We start from the raw sequence: 15293 nt of genomic DNA on the forward strand, positions 1-15293 counted from the left end.
GTGAGGCCTGCGTTTGCTTCGTGTGCGTGCGCAGTCCTAGTGTTTGACTGTACTGCAGACCTGTTTTCTGAAGTGGCAGCAGTCCCTGCAGTTCTGCATATAGTGCAGGAAGGCTCCAGTGCCTCCACGGCCTCGACACCCAGGACTCCCTTTCATTTCCCAGGCTGGTGGTTGTAAAGAGAGAGACGTGGGGATTGACCTTCCCTGAACGAGGAGGGAGGCCAGGCAAGCCACGCTCCGCAGCCGCGCCTGATGGACGTGTCTGTTAAACACTTCCTCATCCTCCTCCGTCTTTTGTTTTATTCCCTCCTCTCCTTCTTGGCTTTGTAACATAGAGTCTCATACAGCCCACGCTGGCCTTGAACTTCCTAGGTAGCTAAGGGAGACCTTGAATTCCTGATCCTCCTGTCACTACCTCCCAAGTTCTGGAATTACAGATGCACCACCACACAGGCCATCTTTTATATAGCTATGAACTTTCCACGGTTTTATTTATGTGTATGGTGTTTTGTCTTGTTTTCTGTGTATGTCTGTGTACCACACGCATGGCTGATGCCTGTGGAGGCCACCGAGGACTGCAGTCACCTGTAACTCTGAGATCCATGTGGGACTTGGGGATTGAAACTGGTATCTCGGACACAGCAGCCAGGGATCTTCTCTCCAGCTTTTTTTTTTTTCCCAAGATAGTTTGAGGTTTTTTGTTTGTGTTTTAATTTTTTTTTTTACATATGCATTTATATTGTTACAACATATGTACAATAAACTACCTATAGCAAGGAGAACCATGACACAATTAGGAATTATACATGTTGTTGTTAATGTTGTTAATATGTTGTTTATTATCAGGCCTATAATTATTATTGCAGTATAACCCGCTAGCAATCAATCAAGACACAGACACTTGTTATATTTTAAAATAGCCTTAGTTAACCTGGGGCAAGGCAGACATTAATCCCTTAAACTACTTCCCATAGTGGTGCAGGTACCTGCCCCAATCCCATGCCATCTGCCCCTAATAACTATCCAGCTGCCTCCCATCCATTATCCCAAATCCTTGCTAATGTTCTTCATCTGGGCCAAGTCTCCATCCACGCCGGCCATGTGCTTCTCTTCCATCTAACCCATGGCGGCCTTCTTCTCCTCCTCTCTCTTCTTTCTTCTCCTTCGTCTTTTTCCCAAGATTCTCTGTCTTCCCAAGCCCCGGAACCTTAGCCACGCCTATCTCATTTGCCCTGCCTGGGTGTGATTTCTTTTCATTTATTAGCATCAGAATACATCAGACCAACCATCAACATATATAAAATATTTATTTATTTAATATTTATACAATATTCTGCCTGTGTGTGTGCCTACATGCCAGGAGAGGGCACCAGATCTCATTATAGATGGTTGTGAGCCATTATGTGGTTGCTGGGAACTGAACTCAGGACCTTTAGAAGAACCTCTGAGCCGTTCCTCCAGCCCGCATCAACATATATAAATGTTACATTCATTAGTGTTTTGGCTATTTGTATTTGACAGCCTTCAAGATGCTTGTTTGTTTGTTTAAAGATGTATTTATTATGTATACAGTATCCTGCATGCACACCTGCACCCCAGACTAGGGCACCAGATCTCATTAGAGATGGTTGTGAGCCACCATGTAGTTGCTGGGAATTGAACTCAGGACCTCTGGAAGAGCAGACAGTACTCTTAACCGCTGAGCCATCTCTCCAGCCCGTTTGTTTTTGTTGTTGTTGTTTTCTGTGTAATCCAGGCTGTTTTGGAACTCACTCTGTAGACCAGGCTGGTCTTGAACTCATAGAGATCCACCTGCCTCTGCCTCCCGAGTGCTGGGATTCAAGGCGTGCTCCACCAGTGCCTGTCTCTTTTTACTTTTTAACTACACATAAAGTTATACATAGTTAGAGGGTTCCACATGGGGTCCCTGTATGCTAATATATGCTAATGTTCTGTCTGGAGATTGGCCTATAGTAACTGTGCTTTCAGTTTCCATTGAAGGGGTTCGCTAAATATGCAGCAAGCATAAGTAACAGAACAGCAATAGCAGCAGTCAGACAGCAAAGCATCAGTTTACAATGTCCAGCAATTTGAGGGCTTGGAGAGATGGCTCAGTGGGTAAGAGCGCTGCCTGCTCTTCCAAAGGTCCTGAGTTCAATCCCCAGCGACCACATGGTGGCTCACAACCATCTATAATGTAATGTGATATGATGCCCTCTTCTGGCCTGAAGGTGTACATGCAGGCAGAACACTGTATACATAATAAATAAATAAATAAATAAATAAATCTTTAAAAAAAAAAAAAAAAGTCCAGCAATTTGAGATTAGCCTGGTCTTACACTGAGAGCTCCAGGCCAACGCAAACCACATAGTGAGACGATGTCTCAACTCCCAACACCCCTAAAAGGAAAGCATCCGTCAATCAGGGCTTGTTAGGTCAAGCAGATGTTAACTAAGGAAGCTGAGACAGTCCACACTTTGCACTGTGCTTTCTCGGTGTGCATGAGCTCCCAGCTTACCCTCCCGCTGCGGGTGGTTTTATACGGGGGAGGACCGGTGACACCCGTTGGAGACAGCTCACCTTTAGCTGTTCTCTGGAGCAGGCTGTGTTTACCCTTGGGATGTATTGTTGCTCCTGGCTTTCCCTAGGCTCAGCCTGCCCCTTGTCAGGGATATTGAAGAAGATGAGGGAGTGCCTCACAGCCCACAAGTCTCCTTTCAACAGTCATAAGCAGCGCATGAGCGCCTAGCAATATTCCTTAAAACTAGACATCTTGTGATGCTCAGGGTGGGGACTTTGCCCCTGCATTAATAAATCTTATTATGTCTTGATATCTTTTGGATGCTCTCCTTTCAAAGTTTTTTGTTTTTGAGATAGGATCTTACCATGTGATAGAACACAGCCAAGGCTGCCCCAGGGCTTGCTATGTGGTCTGGGCTGCCCTGCCTCGGGCTCCCCAGGCTGCCCCAGGGCTTGCTATGTGGTCTGGGCTGCCCTGCCTCGGGCTCCCAAGGCTGCCCCAGGGCTTGCTATGTGGTCTGGGCTGCCCTGCCTCGGGCTCCCCAGGCTGCATTTATGCATATGCAACATCGCATCTGACTGGATAAACACTCTTTATCAGAAAAGGAATTTGTGAGTATCTTTTCCCAACCTGCGGTTTTCATCTTCATTTTGGAATATCTGAAGAAGCAGAGGGCTTAGCTTTGGTAGATTCCAACTGACTGACTTCCCAGGTTTCCTGTTGCCTGATTATCGTGGTTTTAATACTGGACTAAGAACTTGTGTCAAGTCAGGCACAGCTGTGCCTTTACTTCCACATTTTTAAAAAAAAATTTTTATTTTGTTGTTGTTGTTCCTGTGTGTGTATATGTGTGTGTATGTGTGTGTGTGTACTTTTATTATTGTTGCTGTTTGTTTTGTTTTGTTTTCAATATAGAAGCTAAGTAGGCAGAACAAGCTAGTCATAGCCTTGAGGCCCTCTGCTGAAGTTACAGGTGCAGGCCAGCATGCCTTGCTTTTGGGCTTTACATCGCTTGTACTTAGTGTAATTAGTGATCTACTTGAATTTATGCCTGTTCGCTATACACTTTATATTGTCCTTTGTTCCACTGTTCTTTTACTGATTTCTGTGCTACATGTCTCCCTCCCTCCCTCCCTCCCTCTCTTCCTCCCTCCCTCCCTCCCTCCCTCCCTCCCTCCCTCTCTTCTTGAGACGATACTCTGATACCTCACGTAATGTAGGCTGGCCTCAGCCTTGCTTTGTTGTCACGGAGCCTTGAGTCTCTCACCCTCCTTCCTCTGCTTTTTTTTTTTTTTTTGGTTTTTTGAGACAGGGTTTCTCTGTGTAGCCTTGGCTGTTGTCCTGGACTTACTTTGTAGACCAGGCTGGCCTCGAACTCACAGCGATCCGCCTGCCTCTGCCTCCCAAGTGCTGGGATTAAAGGCGTGCGCCACCATCACCTGGCCTTCCTCTGCTTTATGGCACTGAAATCCAAGAGTTGCTTGATATGGTGCCAGGATCCACATTCGGGCTCTGTGGAGAACACTGATTTCTCAACTGCTGATCCACCCCTCCAGTGCCCAGCAATGCAGGTTTCATGGCGTTGGCTGTTTAGTTTTTCGAGGCAAGCTCTAAGTTGTCCTGACGGTCCTGGAGCTTGAAATGTAGGCCAGGCTCATCTCATATTACCCAGATTCTTCTGCCTCTCTGTCTCCTGAGTTCTGGGAGAACTCAGCGAGTGTCGGCATATCCGGCCTACCAATATAGTTTTATAATTATTGCTTTATCTTACTGGCTAGTGGGTATTTGTAGGGCCCCAAACTCGCATGGCAAGAATCCAAATATCGATATATAAATCTAAATATTAAGAGGCTTCTGGGAACACAATTGTGCCATGTTGGCAAATCCTATTGCTATTTATTCTTTTTAAAATGTATTTAATTATTTTTTATGTGTATGGGTGTTTGCCTATTTGTGCATCATGTGCATTTAGTACCTGTGGAGGCCAGAAGAGGGCATCAGACCTGGAACTGGAGTCTACAGAAAGTTGTATATAAACCGCCACGTGGGTACTGGGAATCAAACTATGGGTCTTCTGGGTGTTCCTAGGCACTAAGCCATCTCTCCAGCCCACCCTGACCCTGCCTCATTTATTCTTTAAAAAGAAGAAGGAAAGAAGACTCCAGGGCCCATAACCCCAGCGCTCAGAAGGCTTAGACAAGATTCTGTCCCAAGCCTGTGGCTAGTCAGAGTAACATAGCGAGACCTCGTGTCAGAAGAAAGCAGAGCAGAACAGCCAGGACAGAAGATTCCCGGGAGCTAAGAAACAAGAATGGAACTTGGCCATCTCTGAAATAGGAACAGGTCCTCACCAGATGCCTAATGTGCCTGCACCTCAGCCTTGGCATTCTCAGCTGCCAGAACTGTGAGGAATAAACTTCCTGTTGTTTATGAGCCACACCATGTGGTATTTTGCTGTAGTCTCCCAGACACACTAAGCCACGCTGTCTTTTAGGTCAGTTACGATACTTACTTATAGGGGCTGGAGAGATGGCTCAGAAGTTAAGGGCACTGACTGCTCTTCCAGAGGTCCTGAGTTCAATTCCCAGCAACCACATGGTGGCTCACAAGCATCTATAATGTGATCTGATGATCTCTTCTGGCCTGCAGGTGTACATGGAGGCAGGGCACTGTATACATAATAAGTAAATAAATAAATATTGAAAAAAAAACCACAATGATACTTACTTATATCAGTGCTTTTTATTTCTTCCCTTTAAGTTTGACTTATTTATTGAGGCCAACTCCTTTTGATCTGAAGGTCATTTTTGGTCTCCTCTTTTGTAGATTTCTTTTTATTTTGTTCATAGGGGCATTTGCCTGCATGTATGTCTCTGCACCGCATGTGTGCCTGGTGTCCTCAGCGGCCAGAAGAGGGTGTCAAATGCACTGAAACTGGAGTTATGGACAGCTGTGGGCGCTGGGAGGCTCTTCAGTCCCTGGTCTTAGAAAGTGAGGTGCACAGCCGGGCGTGGTGGCGCACACCTTTAATCCCAGCACTCAGGGAGGCAGAGGCAGGCGGATCTCTGTGAGTTCGAGGCCAGCCTGGTCTACAAAGCGAGTCCAGGACAGCCAAGGCTACATAGAGAAACCCAGGCTCGAAAAACAAAAAAAAAACAAAATAAAACAAAAAAACCACCACCATCAACAACAACAAAGAACAAGAACAAGAAGAACAAGAAAGAAGAAAGGGCTGGAGAGTTGAAGTTAAGAGCATCACCTGCTCTTCCAAAGGACGTAAGTTCAATTCCCAGCTACCACACGGTGGCTCATAACCATCTCTAGTGAGCTCTGGTGCCCTCTTCTGGTGAGCAGTGTACATGCAGGCAGAGCACTGTACACATAATAAAAAAAGAAGTCAATACTGAAGGAAGCTGTTCAGTTTCACAGATCCATTGTGTAAGTGGTAAAGTCAAAGAGGATCTAGGTTCAAGGCCAGCCTTTGCTACATAGCAAGTTTGCCCCCATCTCAAAGAACCAAAAAGAAAGAGGAAAGAAGAAAGAAACCAACACTGGCACTTTATTACTGGCTGAATTGTGTAATACGTTCAGGCCTCCTGGGCCTTCCCTCCTACCCCACTCTGCTGGGTATGAGCAGGACATCACCTTGAGTGGTGTCTGCTTGACCCTTCTCATACCTGCTAGAGTTTCTCAAGCTTGTCTTTGTGCTCAGCGTCCTCAGCGATCAGGAGCACTAGGAGGCGCTCCTCTGCCGAAATCTGCTCTGGGATGGTTGCTTTGGGCTGTCTCGCTATATCCTACCAAGTCTCAGTCAGTAAAGTACTTGGTGTATAAGCAGCCGGTACTGAGTCTGGACCTCCAGCACCCACACAAGCACTAGAGTGCAGCCATGAACATCTGTAGTCCCAGAGCTGGCAAAGTGAGATGGAGGCGGGTCCTCGGGTGATAGCACCGGGTTCCCAGGGAGGTGAGCAGGGCGTGGTGGTGCACATCTGGCACTCTGCCAGCAGAGGCAGGAGGACCTCTGTGAGTTTGAGGCCAGCCTGGTCTACACTCCTGGCTCTAAGCCATCCAAAAGACCCTGACTTTAAAAAAGAGAGAGTTATTTCTCTCCCCTCTCTTTTGGGGGCAGTAATCTTCGGAGGGAAGTCTCCATCTGTAACCTACAGTTTGGGCAAGCAGACACAGCCGCTCTCCTTGTAGGGTGGGGTATCTGCACAAGTTATTTTTTACATCCGTGTGCCTAGGAGGTTGGTCTCCTCTCCCTTGAGTGTAAATGTAGGCACTGTCTATGCTAAAGTGAGATCACGGATATTTCACTTTGGCTAATGACTACATATAAAATCAACAACTCTTCTGACGGATGTTTGTCCTGCACGTATCCGTTAGTTGATCATGGGTACATACAGCACAACATAAGAGAAGAAATGCGGCTCCATTGGTTTGTTTTATGTTTCTCCATCTCCCCACCCCCACCCCACCCTGCCCAGCATCTAGAGGAACTCTCTGGAGAGCTTGGAAGGATCGTGTTACAAAGCGGCCTGCCACTGCCCACGCTTTAAGGCCAGATCAGATGATTTCCGATCCGTACGCCTTGAACACCAAGGTTTCTGAGATTCAGGAAATGCTGCAGGAGCTCATCAGCACAGGGATGTTAAACAAGCTGGAAAACAGCGCCATTAAATACATATCATCAATGGTGCTAAACCTGTCCAGGGCCTTGAGTACAGTCAACGAGGACCTAAAACTTGTGAGCCTTCACGTTAGCAGCACGATTGTGTGTGAAGAGGAAATGGGAGAAAAAGACGTCTCCCTGAAGATTATCCAAGAACTCACTGAAGAAAATGAAAGGATTCAGCAGAGACTTAGAGATGCGGAAGAAAAATGCGACCAACTTACTCGAGTCAAAAACTATCTGGGGCACCAAGTGCTTCTCCCGACCCCATCCTACAGAACGCTGACTGAGGAGCTTTCACAGGCATCCATAGACAAGAAAGCCTATGCGGAGGCGATTGACAACCTTTTAAACAAAGAGCTTGAAAAGATGATAGATGACTCCCAAAAGAGGGGTGCTAGGGGCGCTGCAGTGAAGTGGGACTCCTCTATGACGTTTGTAGCCCAAGGTGAAGCTCCGGATGCCACAAAGAAAGCTGAGGCTACCGAGAGCCAGAGAAAGTTCAAAGACCTGCCCGTAGGCAGGCCCACGGGCAGGCCCACAGGACCGCCCACAGCTGAGACCCCAGACACAAATCTGGAAGATGAGGAGGAAAGGAGAGCCGCTGAGATCAAGTCCAGTCAGCTAGCCGTTCTACAAGCGTTGGAAAAGAAGAAGAAAGACTGGAAGGCCAAGGGCCCAGGTGTCAGAGGTGGACCGAGTGCCATGTGGGACCGAGTTAAAAAGGGCAAAGCCGAGCACTCACTCCAGAAAGGCCCAGCTTCAGAAGCTGTGAAACGAGACTCCACTGCTAGGACAACGGACAAAGAAGGCAAGGGTGAAGCAGAGCTGCCCAAGACGGCCCAGCCTGAGAGCACCCCAGAGCTACGCAAAATGGACCCAAGGTGGAAAAAACTCCTATCAGGAAAAACCGAAGAAGCAAAACAACTTGGTAAATTACAACCCAAGACCCCTAAACAGGCTTTAGCGAGTCTTGAGGAAAGAGAACAGACTAATCTAGAGTCATTTCACAGAGCCATACTGGCTTTCCTAAGGGAGAGAGCGAACAACGTCGGGAAGGTGTTTGACCCGAGCAGCACACAGAAGGAGGAGGGGTCACTGAGGAGAGCAGAGGTTGAAAAGTTGGACGCCATAAAGACCAACGTGGAGGATTATTTCCAGAAGGTGGCCGAAGCCGTGACTAAAACGGTGAGGACGTACAAAGATGCAAAAAGGGAACAACTTAGAGAGAAATTCAGTAAACAACAGAAGGTCACCCCTGCCATGCCACAGCTGTCCCATAGGGACACTGTAGCCACCTCCAAGACAGACGTGAGCAAGCTCCTCATAAGCGAGATCACAGACCCGGCCATTAGGAAACTAGTACAAGTGCTCTTAGACGAAATGGAGAGTGACAGAGACCCCAGGGCCCACAGGCGAGAACTTCAAAAGCAGGAAGAGGAGATGTGGAAGGAAGAGCAGAGGCGGCAAAGGCAGAGGGGAGCGCTGGACCAGCCAGCCCTGCAAGGGAAAGAGGCCGATGAGGGCGAGAGGCAGGACAGCAAACCGAAACAACTGGAAAAGCCCAAACCTTCAGACCTAGCGAGAATGTTCAACCAGAGTGTAATGCTCTTGAATCCCAGGTGGGCGAAGACCCTGAAACCGCAGACAACTCAAGCCCAAGCGTTCCAAATGGATTCTGACCAAACGGAGAGGCTTCCTGACGAAAAGATGTACGCCTCCTCTCTTGGCACCCTTCTTGTTTCTCAAAAGCCCCTCCCAATGCCTGTCCCTGCGCCGGCACAGATGGCAGAGCCTGAGATGTCTCGCATTGCAACGACACCCTTCACCCCTAAGCAGACAAAGACTCTGAGAGGTCCTCTTACTCAGGAACACACTATAGAAACAGAGAGTCCCTTCACAGCCGAGAGGGAGCAAGGGCTGGGCACTCAGCCAGTCATTGCTAGGACCCTCAAGCAGAGAGAGACTCCAAAGGGGTCTCTCATGTCAGAAAAATCCCAGGATATGCAAGTGCCCCTAACAAGCACGGAGCAACTACAGCTACCTGAGGTCACACTTACCCAGAGTATAGCTCTACCTCACCAGCAGGCCCTGGAACTGGGGATCATTCCCACCCCTGAGAAAGAAAAGGGACCAGGGGTCAGTCTGACCCCTCAGCAGGCCCAGGCTCTAGGCATCACTCTCACTCCTGAGCAGACTGAAGCACAGAGGATCAGTCTGACCCCTCAGCAGGCCCAGGCCTTGGGCTTTACTCTTACCACTGATCAGGCCCAGGCCCTAGGGCTCACACTGACTCCTGAGCAGACTGAAGCCCAGAGGGTCAGTCTGACCCCTCAGCAGGCCCAGGCCTTGGGCTTTACTCTTACCACTGATCAGGCCCAGGCCCTAGGGCTCACACTGACTCCTGAGCAGACTGAAGCACAGAGGGTCAGTCTGATCCCTCAGCAGGCCCAGGCCCTAGGCATCACACTCACTCCTGAGCAGACTGAAGCCCAGAGGGTCAGTCTGACCCCTCAGCAGGCCCAGGTCCCGGGAGTCACACTCAGCCCTCATCAGACCGAAGTGCAAAGGATTAATCTCACCCCTGAGCAGGCTGAGGCCCTGGGGTTAACCCTAACCACTCAGCTGTCCCAACCACAGCAGATCACCATTATGCCAGAGGAGGCCCAGGCCCTGGGCCTCACTCTCACCCCTCAGCAGGTCAAGGCTCAGGGAATAACTCTGACCCCTCAGCAAGGCCAGGCTCTGGGAATCGCTCCTACCCCTCAGCCTGAAGCTCTCAAGATTCCTCTCACTCCTCAGCAGGCCCAGGCCCTGAGAATGGCTCCTACCCCTCAGCCTGAAGCTCTCAAGATCCCTCTCACTCCTCAGCAGGCCCAGGCCCTGGGAATGGCTCCTACCTCTCAGCCCAAAGCTTTCAAGATCACTCTCACTCCTGAACAGTCCCAAGCACAGGAAATCAGTCTTAATCCCCAGCAGGCCAAGGCCCTGGGGCTTACTCCCACACCTCAGCAGGCTTACATAGAGAAGATATATCTCACCCCTCAGCAGGCCCAAGCTCTGGGCATCACTCTTACCCCTGAGCAAGCCAAGACACCGAATATCACTGTTACCCCTCAGCAGGCCTGGGCCCTAGGCCTTACCCTCACCCTTGAGCAGGCCAAAGCACAGAAGATCAGTTTGACCCCTCAGCAGGCTGACGCCCTGGGCCTCACTCTCACTTCTCAGCAGGCCCGGGACCTAGGAATTGCTCATATCCCTCAGCCTGAAGCTCTCAAGATCACTCTCACTCCTGAACAGGCCCAACCACAGGAAATCAGTCTTAATCCCCAGCAGGCCAAGGCCCTGGGGCTTACTCCCACACCTCAGCAGGCTCACATAGAGAAGATATATCTCACCCCTCAGCAGGCCCAAGCTCTGGGCATCACTCTTACCCCTGAGCAAGCCAAGACACCGAATATCACTATTACCCCTCAGCAGGCCTGGGCCCTAGGCCTTACCCTCACCCTTGAGCAGGCCAAAGCACAGAAGATCAGTTTGACCCCTCAGCAGGCTGACGCCCTGGGCCTCACTCTCACTCCTGAGCAGGCCCATGTTCTGGGAATAGCTCCTACCCCTCAGCCTGAAGCTGACATGATCACCCTCATGCCTGAGTGGGCCCAGGTCCCAAGGATCAGTCCCACCACTGAGCAGGCCCAGGCCCTGGGCCTCACCTTCACTCGTGAGCAGGCCGAGACACAGGTCAGTCTGAGCCCTGAGCAGGCCCAGGCCCTGGGAGTCAAACTCACCCCTGAGCAGGCCAAGGCACCCAGAATTACTCTGAGCTCTGAGCAGGCCCAGGCCCTGGGAGTCAAACTCACCCCTGCTCAGGCCAAGGCACCTAGAATTACTCTGAGCCCTGAGCAGGCCCAGGCCCTGGGAGTCAAACTCACCCCTGAGCAGGCCAAGGCACAAAGAATTACCCTGAGCCATAAGCAGGCCCAGGCCCTGGGAGTCAAACTCCCCTCTGAGCAGACCAAGGCACCCAGAATTACTCTGAGCTCTGAGCAGGCCCAGGCCCTGGGCGTCAAACTCCCCCCTGAGCAGACCAAGGCACAAAGAATTACTCTGAGCTCTGAGCAGGCCCAGGCCCTGGGCGTCAAACTCCCCCCTGAGCAGGCCAAGGCACCCAGAATTACTCTGAGCTCTGAGCAGGCCCAGGCCCTGGGCGTCAAACTCCCCCCTGAGCAGACCAAGGCACAAAGAATTACTCTGAGCTCTGAGCAGGCCCAGGCCCTGGGCGTCAAACTCCCCCCTGAGCAGGCCAAGGCACCCAGGATTACTCTGAGCTCTGAGCAGGCCCAGGCCCTGGGTGTCAAACTCACCCCTGAGCAGACCAAGGCACAAAGAATTACTCTGAGCTCTGAGCAGGCCCAGGCCCTGGGAGTCAAACTCCCCCCTGAGCAGGCCAAGGCACCCAGAATTACTCTGAGCCCTGAGCAGGCCCAGGCCCTGGGAGTCAAACTCACCCCTGAGCAGGCCAAGGCACCCAGAATTACTCTGAGCTCTGAGCAGGCCCAGGCCCTGGGAGTCAAACTCACCCCTGAGCAGACCAAGGCACCCAGAATTCCTCTGAGCCCTGAGCAGGCCCAGGCCCTGGGAGTCAAACTCCCCCCTGAGCAGACCAAGGCACCCAGAATTACTCTGAGCCCTGAGCAGGCCCAGGCCCTGGGAGTCAAACTCCCCCCTGAGCAGGCCAAGGCACCCAGAATTACTCTGAGCTCTGAGCAGGCCCAGGCCCTAGGAGTCAAACTCACCCCTGAGCAGGCCAAGACACCCAGAATTACTCTGAGCTCTGAGCAGGCCCAGGCCCTGGGAGTCAAACTCACCCCTGAGCAGGCCGAGGCACCCAGAATTACTCTGAGCTCTGAGCAGGCCCAGGCCCTGGGAGTCAAACTCACCCCTGAGCAGGCTGAGGCACCCAGAATTCCTCTGAGCCCTGAGCAGGCCCAGGCCCTGGGAGTCAAACTCCCCCCTGAGCAGACCAAGGCACCCAGAATTACTCTGAGCCCTGAGCAGGCCCAGGCCCTGGGAGTCAAACTCACCCCTGAGCAGACCAAGGCCCCCAGAATTACTCTGAGCCCTGAGCAGGCCCAGGCCCTGGGTGTCAAACTCCCCCCTGAGCAGGCCAAGGCACCCAGAATTACTCTGAGCTCTGAGCAGGCCCAGGCCCTGGGAGTCAAACTCACCCCTGAGCAGGCTGAGGCACCCAGAATTACTCTGAGCCCTGAGCAGGCCCAGGCTCTTGGGATCGCACTCCCCCCTGAGCAGACCAAGGCACCCAGAATTCCTCTGAGCCCTAAGCAGGCCCAGGCTCTTGGGATCGCACTCCCCCCTGAGAAAGCTGAGGCACCCAGAATTCCTCTGAGCCCTGAGCAGGCCCAGGCTCTTGGGATCGCACTCCCCCCTGAGCAGACCAAGACACCCAGAATTCCTCTGAGCCCTGAGCAGGCCCAGGCTCTTGGGATCACACTCCCCCCTGAGCAAGCTGAGGCACCCAGAATTCCTCTGAGCCCTGAGCAGGCCCAGGCTCTTGGGATCGCACTCCCCCCTGAGCAAGCTGAGGCACCCAGAATTCCTCTGAGCCCTGAGCAGGCCCAGGCTCTTGGGATCACACTCCCCCCTGAGCAAGCTGAGGCACCCAGAATTCCTCTGAGCCCTGAGCAGGCCCAGGCTCTTGGGATCGCACTCCCCCCTGAGCAGGCTGAGGCACCCAGAATTCCTCTGAGCCCTGAGCAGGCCCAGGCTCTTGGGATCGCACTCCCCCGTGAGCAGGCTGAGGCCCTGGGGATCAGTCACTCTCTTCCACAGAGACAGGCTCAGGGCGTTCTTCCGCCTCAGAAATTCCGGGGTTTGGATGTGCCGTTAACTCCTGAACAGGCAGAAGCAGGAAGGAGTCCCTTTGCTATGGAGCAACTTCAAACCCCGAAAATCCCTATTATCCCTGAATCTATTGAGACACCAAAACCAGCTACCCCTTCTAAACAGACCCAGGCAACTGAAATTCCACTACCTGCTCAACAGCCGCAGGCATTCGGAGTCCCATTTGCACAGAGACAGGGCTTGGCTTTGGGAATCACTCCCACACTAGACAAGACCCAGGCATTCGAACAAGTCCAGGCACTGCAGGCTCCCCTCACATGGGGGCAGGCTCCTTCCTCGCACGACCAATTTGCTCCTAGGCACTCACGAACACTAACCTTCACTATCGCTCTTGAAAAAGCCCAGGAGTTGGGTGTCACTTTCACCTATGAACAAATTCAGGCAGCAGCTGTCACCTTTACCTCTGAGCAGGTGGCAATGCTAGAGGAAGCGCTCACTGCAGAACTGGCCTGGAAGTGGGGGGTTTTAATCGCGCCCGAAAAGGCTCCGGAGGCATCTGACATTATGGCCCCTAAGCAACTACAAGGACTGGGAGCCGCTGTTCCCTTCACTGACCGACTACCTCAAAAATGGAAGGAATTCCCCCCCACTTCTATTCCATTGGAGAAATTACCGCCCTCTCCTACCCTGGCCCCTCTAACCCCTTGGCCCGGCCCAGGACTGAGGACTCTTCCTGACTCTGAGAAGCTTGAAGAACCAGGCATCTCTCCTATCTATAGACAGATTCTCGCAGGCAGAGGTCAAGTCATGCCTGCAGAGCCCCTAGCACCGGAAGTCCCTCCTCTGCTTAGACAGCTCCCAACACCTGGAGCTCCTCCCACTCTAGGGCCACCCCTTGGTCCTGGGCATATATTCAGACTTGGAGACACTTGGCCATCTCTACCATCAGAAACCGCCTTCGGCCCCAAGCCACCTCCTGTACCTGCAGTCCCGCCCATCTTGGAAGAGAGTCCAGAACTCCTTGTTCCCGGAGGCTCTACCATCCCCAGGTTTCTCCCCTTCCAGCCTCCTGCCGCCTTTGAGCACGCTCCCTACAGTGGGCTGGGTATGACGTACTCTGCACAGCAAATCCCACCATGGACCAGCCCTGAGCAACCCTTCCCCTTCGTAATCTCTCCCACATCGCCGCATCCCTCGCCGGCAGAGGCATCCCCAATTCCTGGGAGACCTCAGAGAATTTCTCCCTTTCCTGTCATTCAGAAACCATCAGGAGCTGTTTCCTCTCCGAAACCTGAACTGGCAAGTGCTCACCCAAGTGTTGCTTTGGGTTTTGAGGTCTCTCAGGCTCCTTTCCCTACGGAGAAGATCCAAATACCAAAGGTTTCTGACGCTACAGGACAAACTCGGGTACTCCAAGATTCTTCTGACATGAAGCCCTTTGGAAAGTTTCAGCCTTATGTCACCAGTTCTAGGATACCAGGACCACAGTTCCCTCACGTTGACGAGAGATCCCTTTCCAGGCAGAAGCCTTTAACATCTCTACCATCTCTTACCACTCAACCCTCCCAAATGCATCAGATCTTACCTTCCCAAAGGGGCCTGGAACCTCGGCTCCCTGCAATTGACAAGCCCTGGATACCAACCCCAGATGCCAGGAAAGCCAAGGCGACGGGGCCCCCACTCACTGACCAGCACCTTGAAGACAGATATTATATTAATGTGGAAGCTCAGAGGAAGAACCTGGCCATATTAAATCAGGCTGCACAGATGTCTGGACTTCCTTCACAGTACCACACAATGGCCAGGGGTCTCATAGTTGACCTACTCCACACGAACACAGTTCGGCTGGGATATCTGTCCCGGAAGTACGTTGCCTACAGGCTGATCCAGCTTGCCAGGTAGATATAATTATTATGATACTGCTTTCTGGTATAGTCCTAATGTCAAACACCTTCCTTAATTGCCCAGAGCTTTCATGTTTATCAGATCGCAGACTCTAAATTTTGTTTTGTTTTGTTTGTTTTTGGTTTTTTTTGGGGACAGAGTTTCTCTGTGTTAGTCTTGGCTATCCTGGACTCACTTTGTAGACCAGGCTGGCCTTGAACTCACAGAGATCCGCCTGTCTCTGCCTCCTTGAGTGATGGGATTACAGGTGTGCATAGCCACATCCAGCCCTCATTTTTTTTTTAATATCAGAAAAGGCCAGGCATGGTGGTCTATACCTTTGATTACAA

General features: G+C 51.5%; 1 protein-coding gene across 1 annotated transcript in view; it reads left to right on the plus strand.

Moving 5' to 3' along the window:
* The window catches only part of FAM186A (family with sequence similarity 186 member A), a 55646-nt gene that overhangs the window by 22731 nt on the left and 17622 nt on the right, over positions 1–15293 (plus strand). The window contains exon 4 of the mRNA XM_084751452.1: positions 7013–14957. Coding sequence (XP_084607578.1) covers positions 7013–14957 — 7945 coding nt within the window. The remainder of the gene's footprint in view (positions 1–7012; positions 14958–15293) is intronic.

Source organism: Acomys minous (genome assembly GCF_964271855.1).
Source record: "Acomys minous genome assembly, chromosome: 12".
Taxonomy (NCBI): Eukaryota; Metazoa; Chordata; class Mammalia; order Rodentia; family Muridae; genus Acomys; species Acomys minous.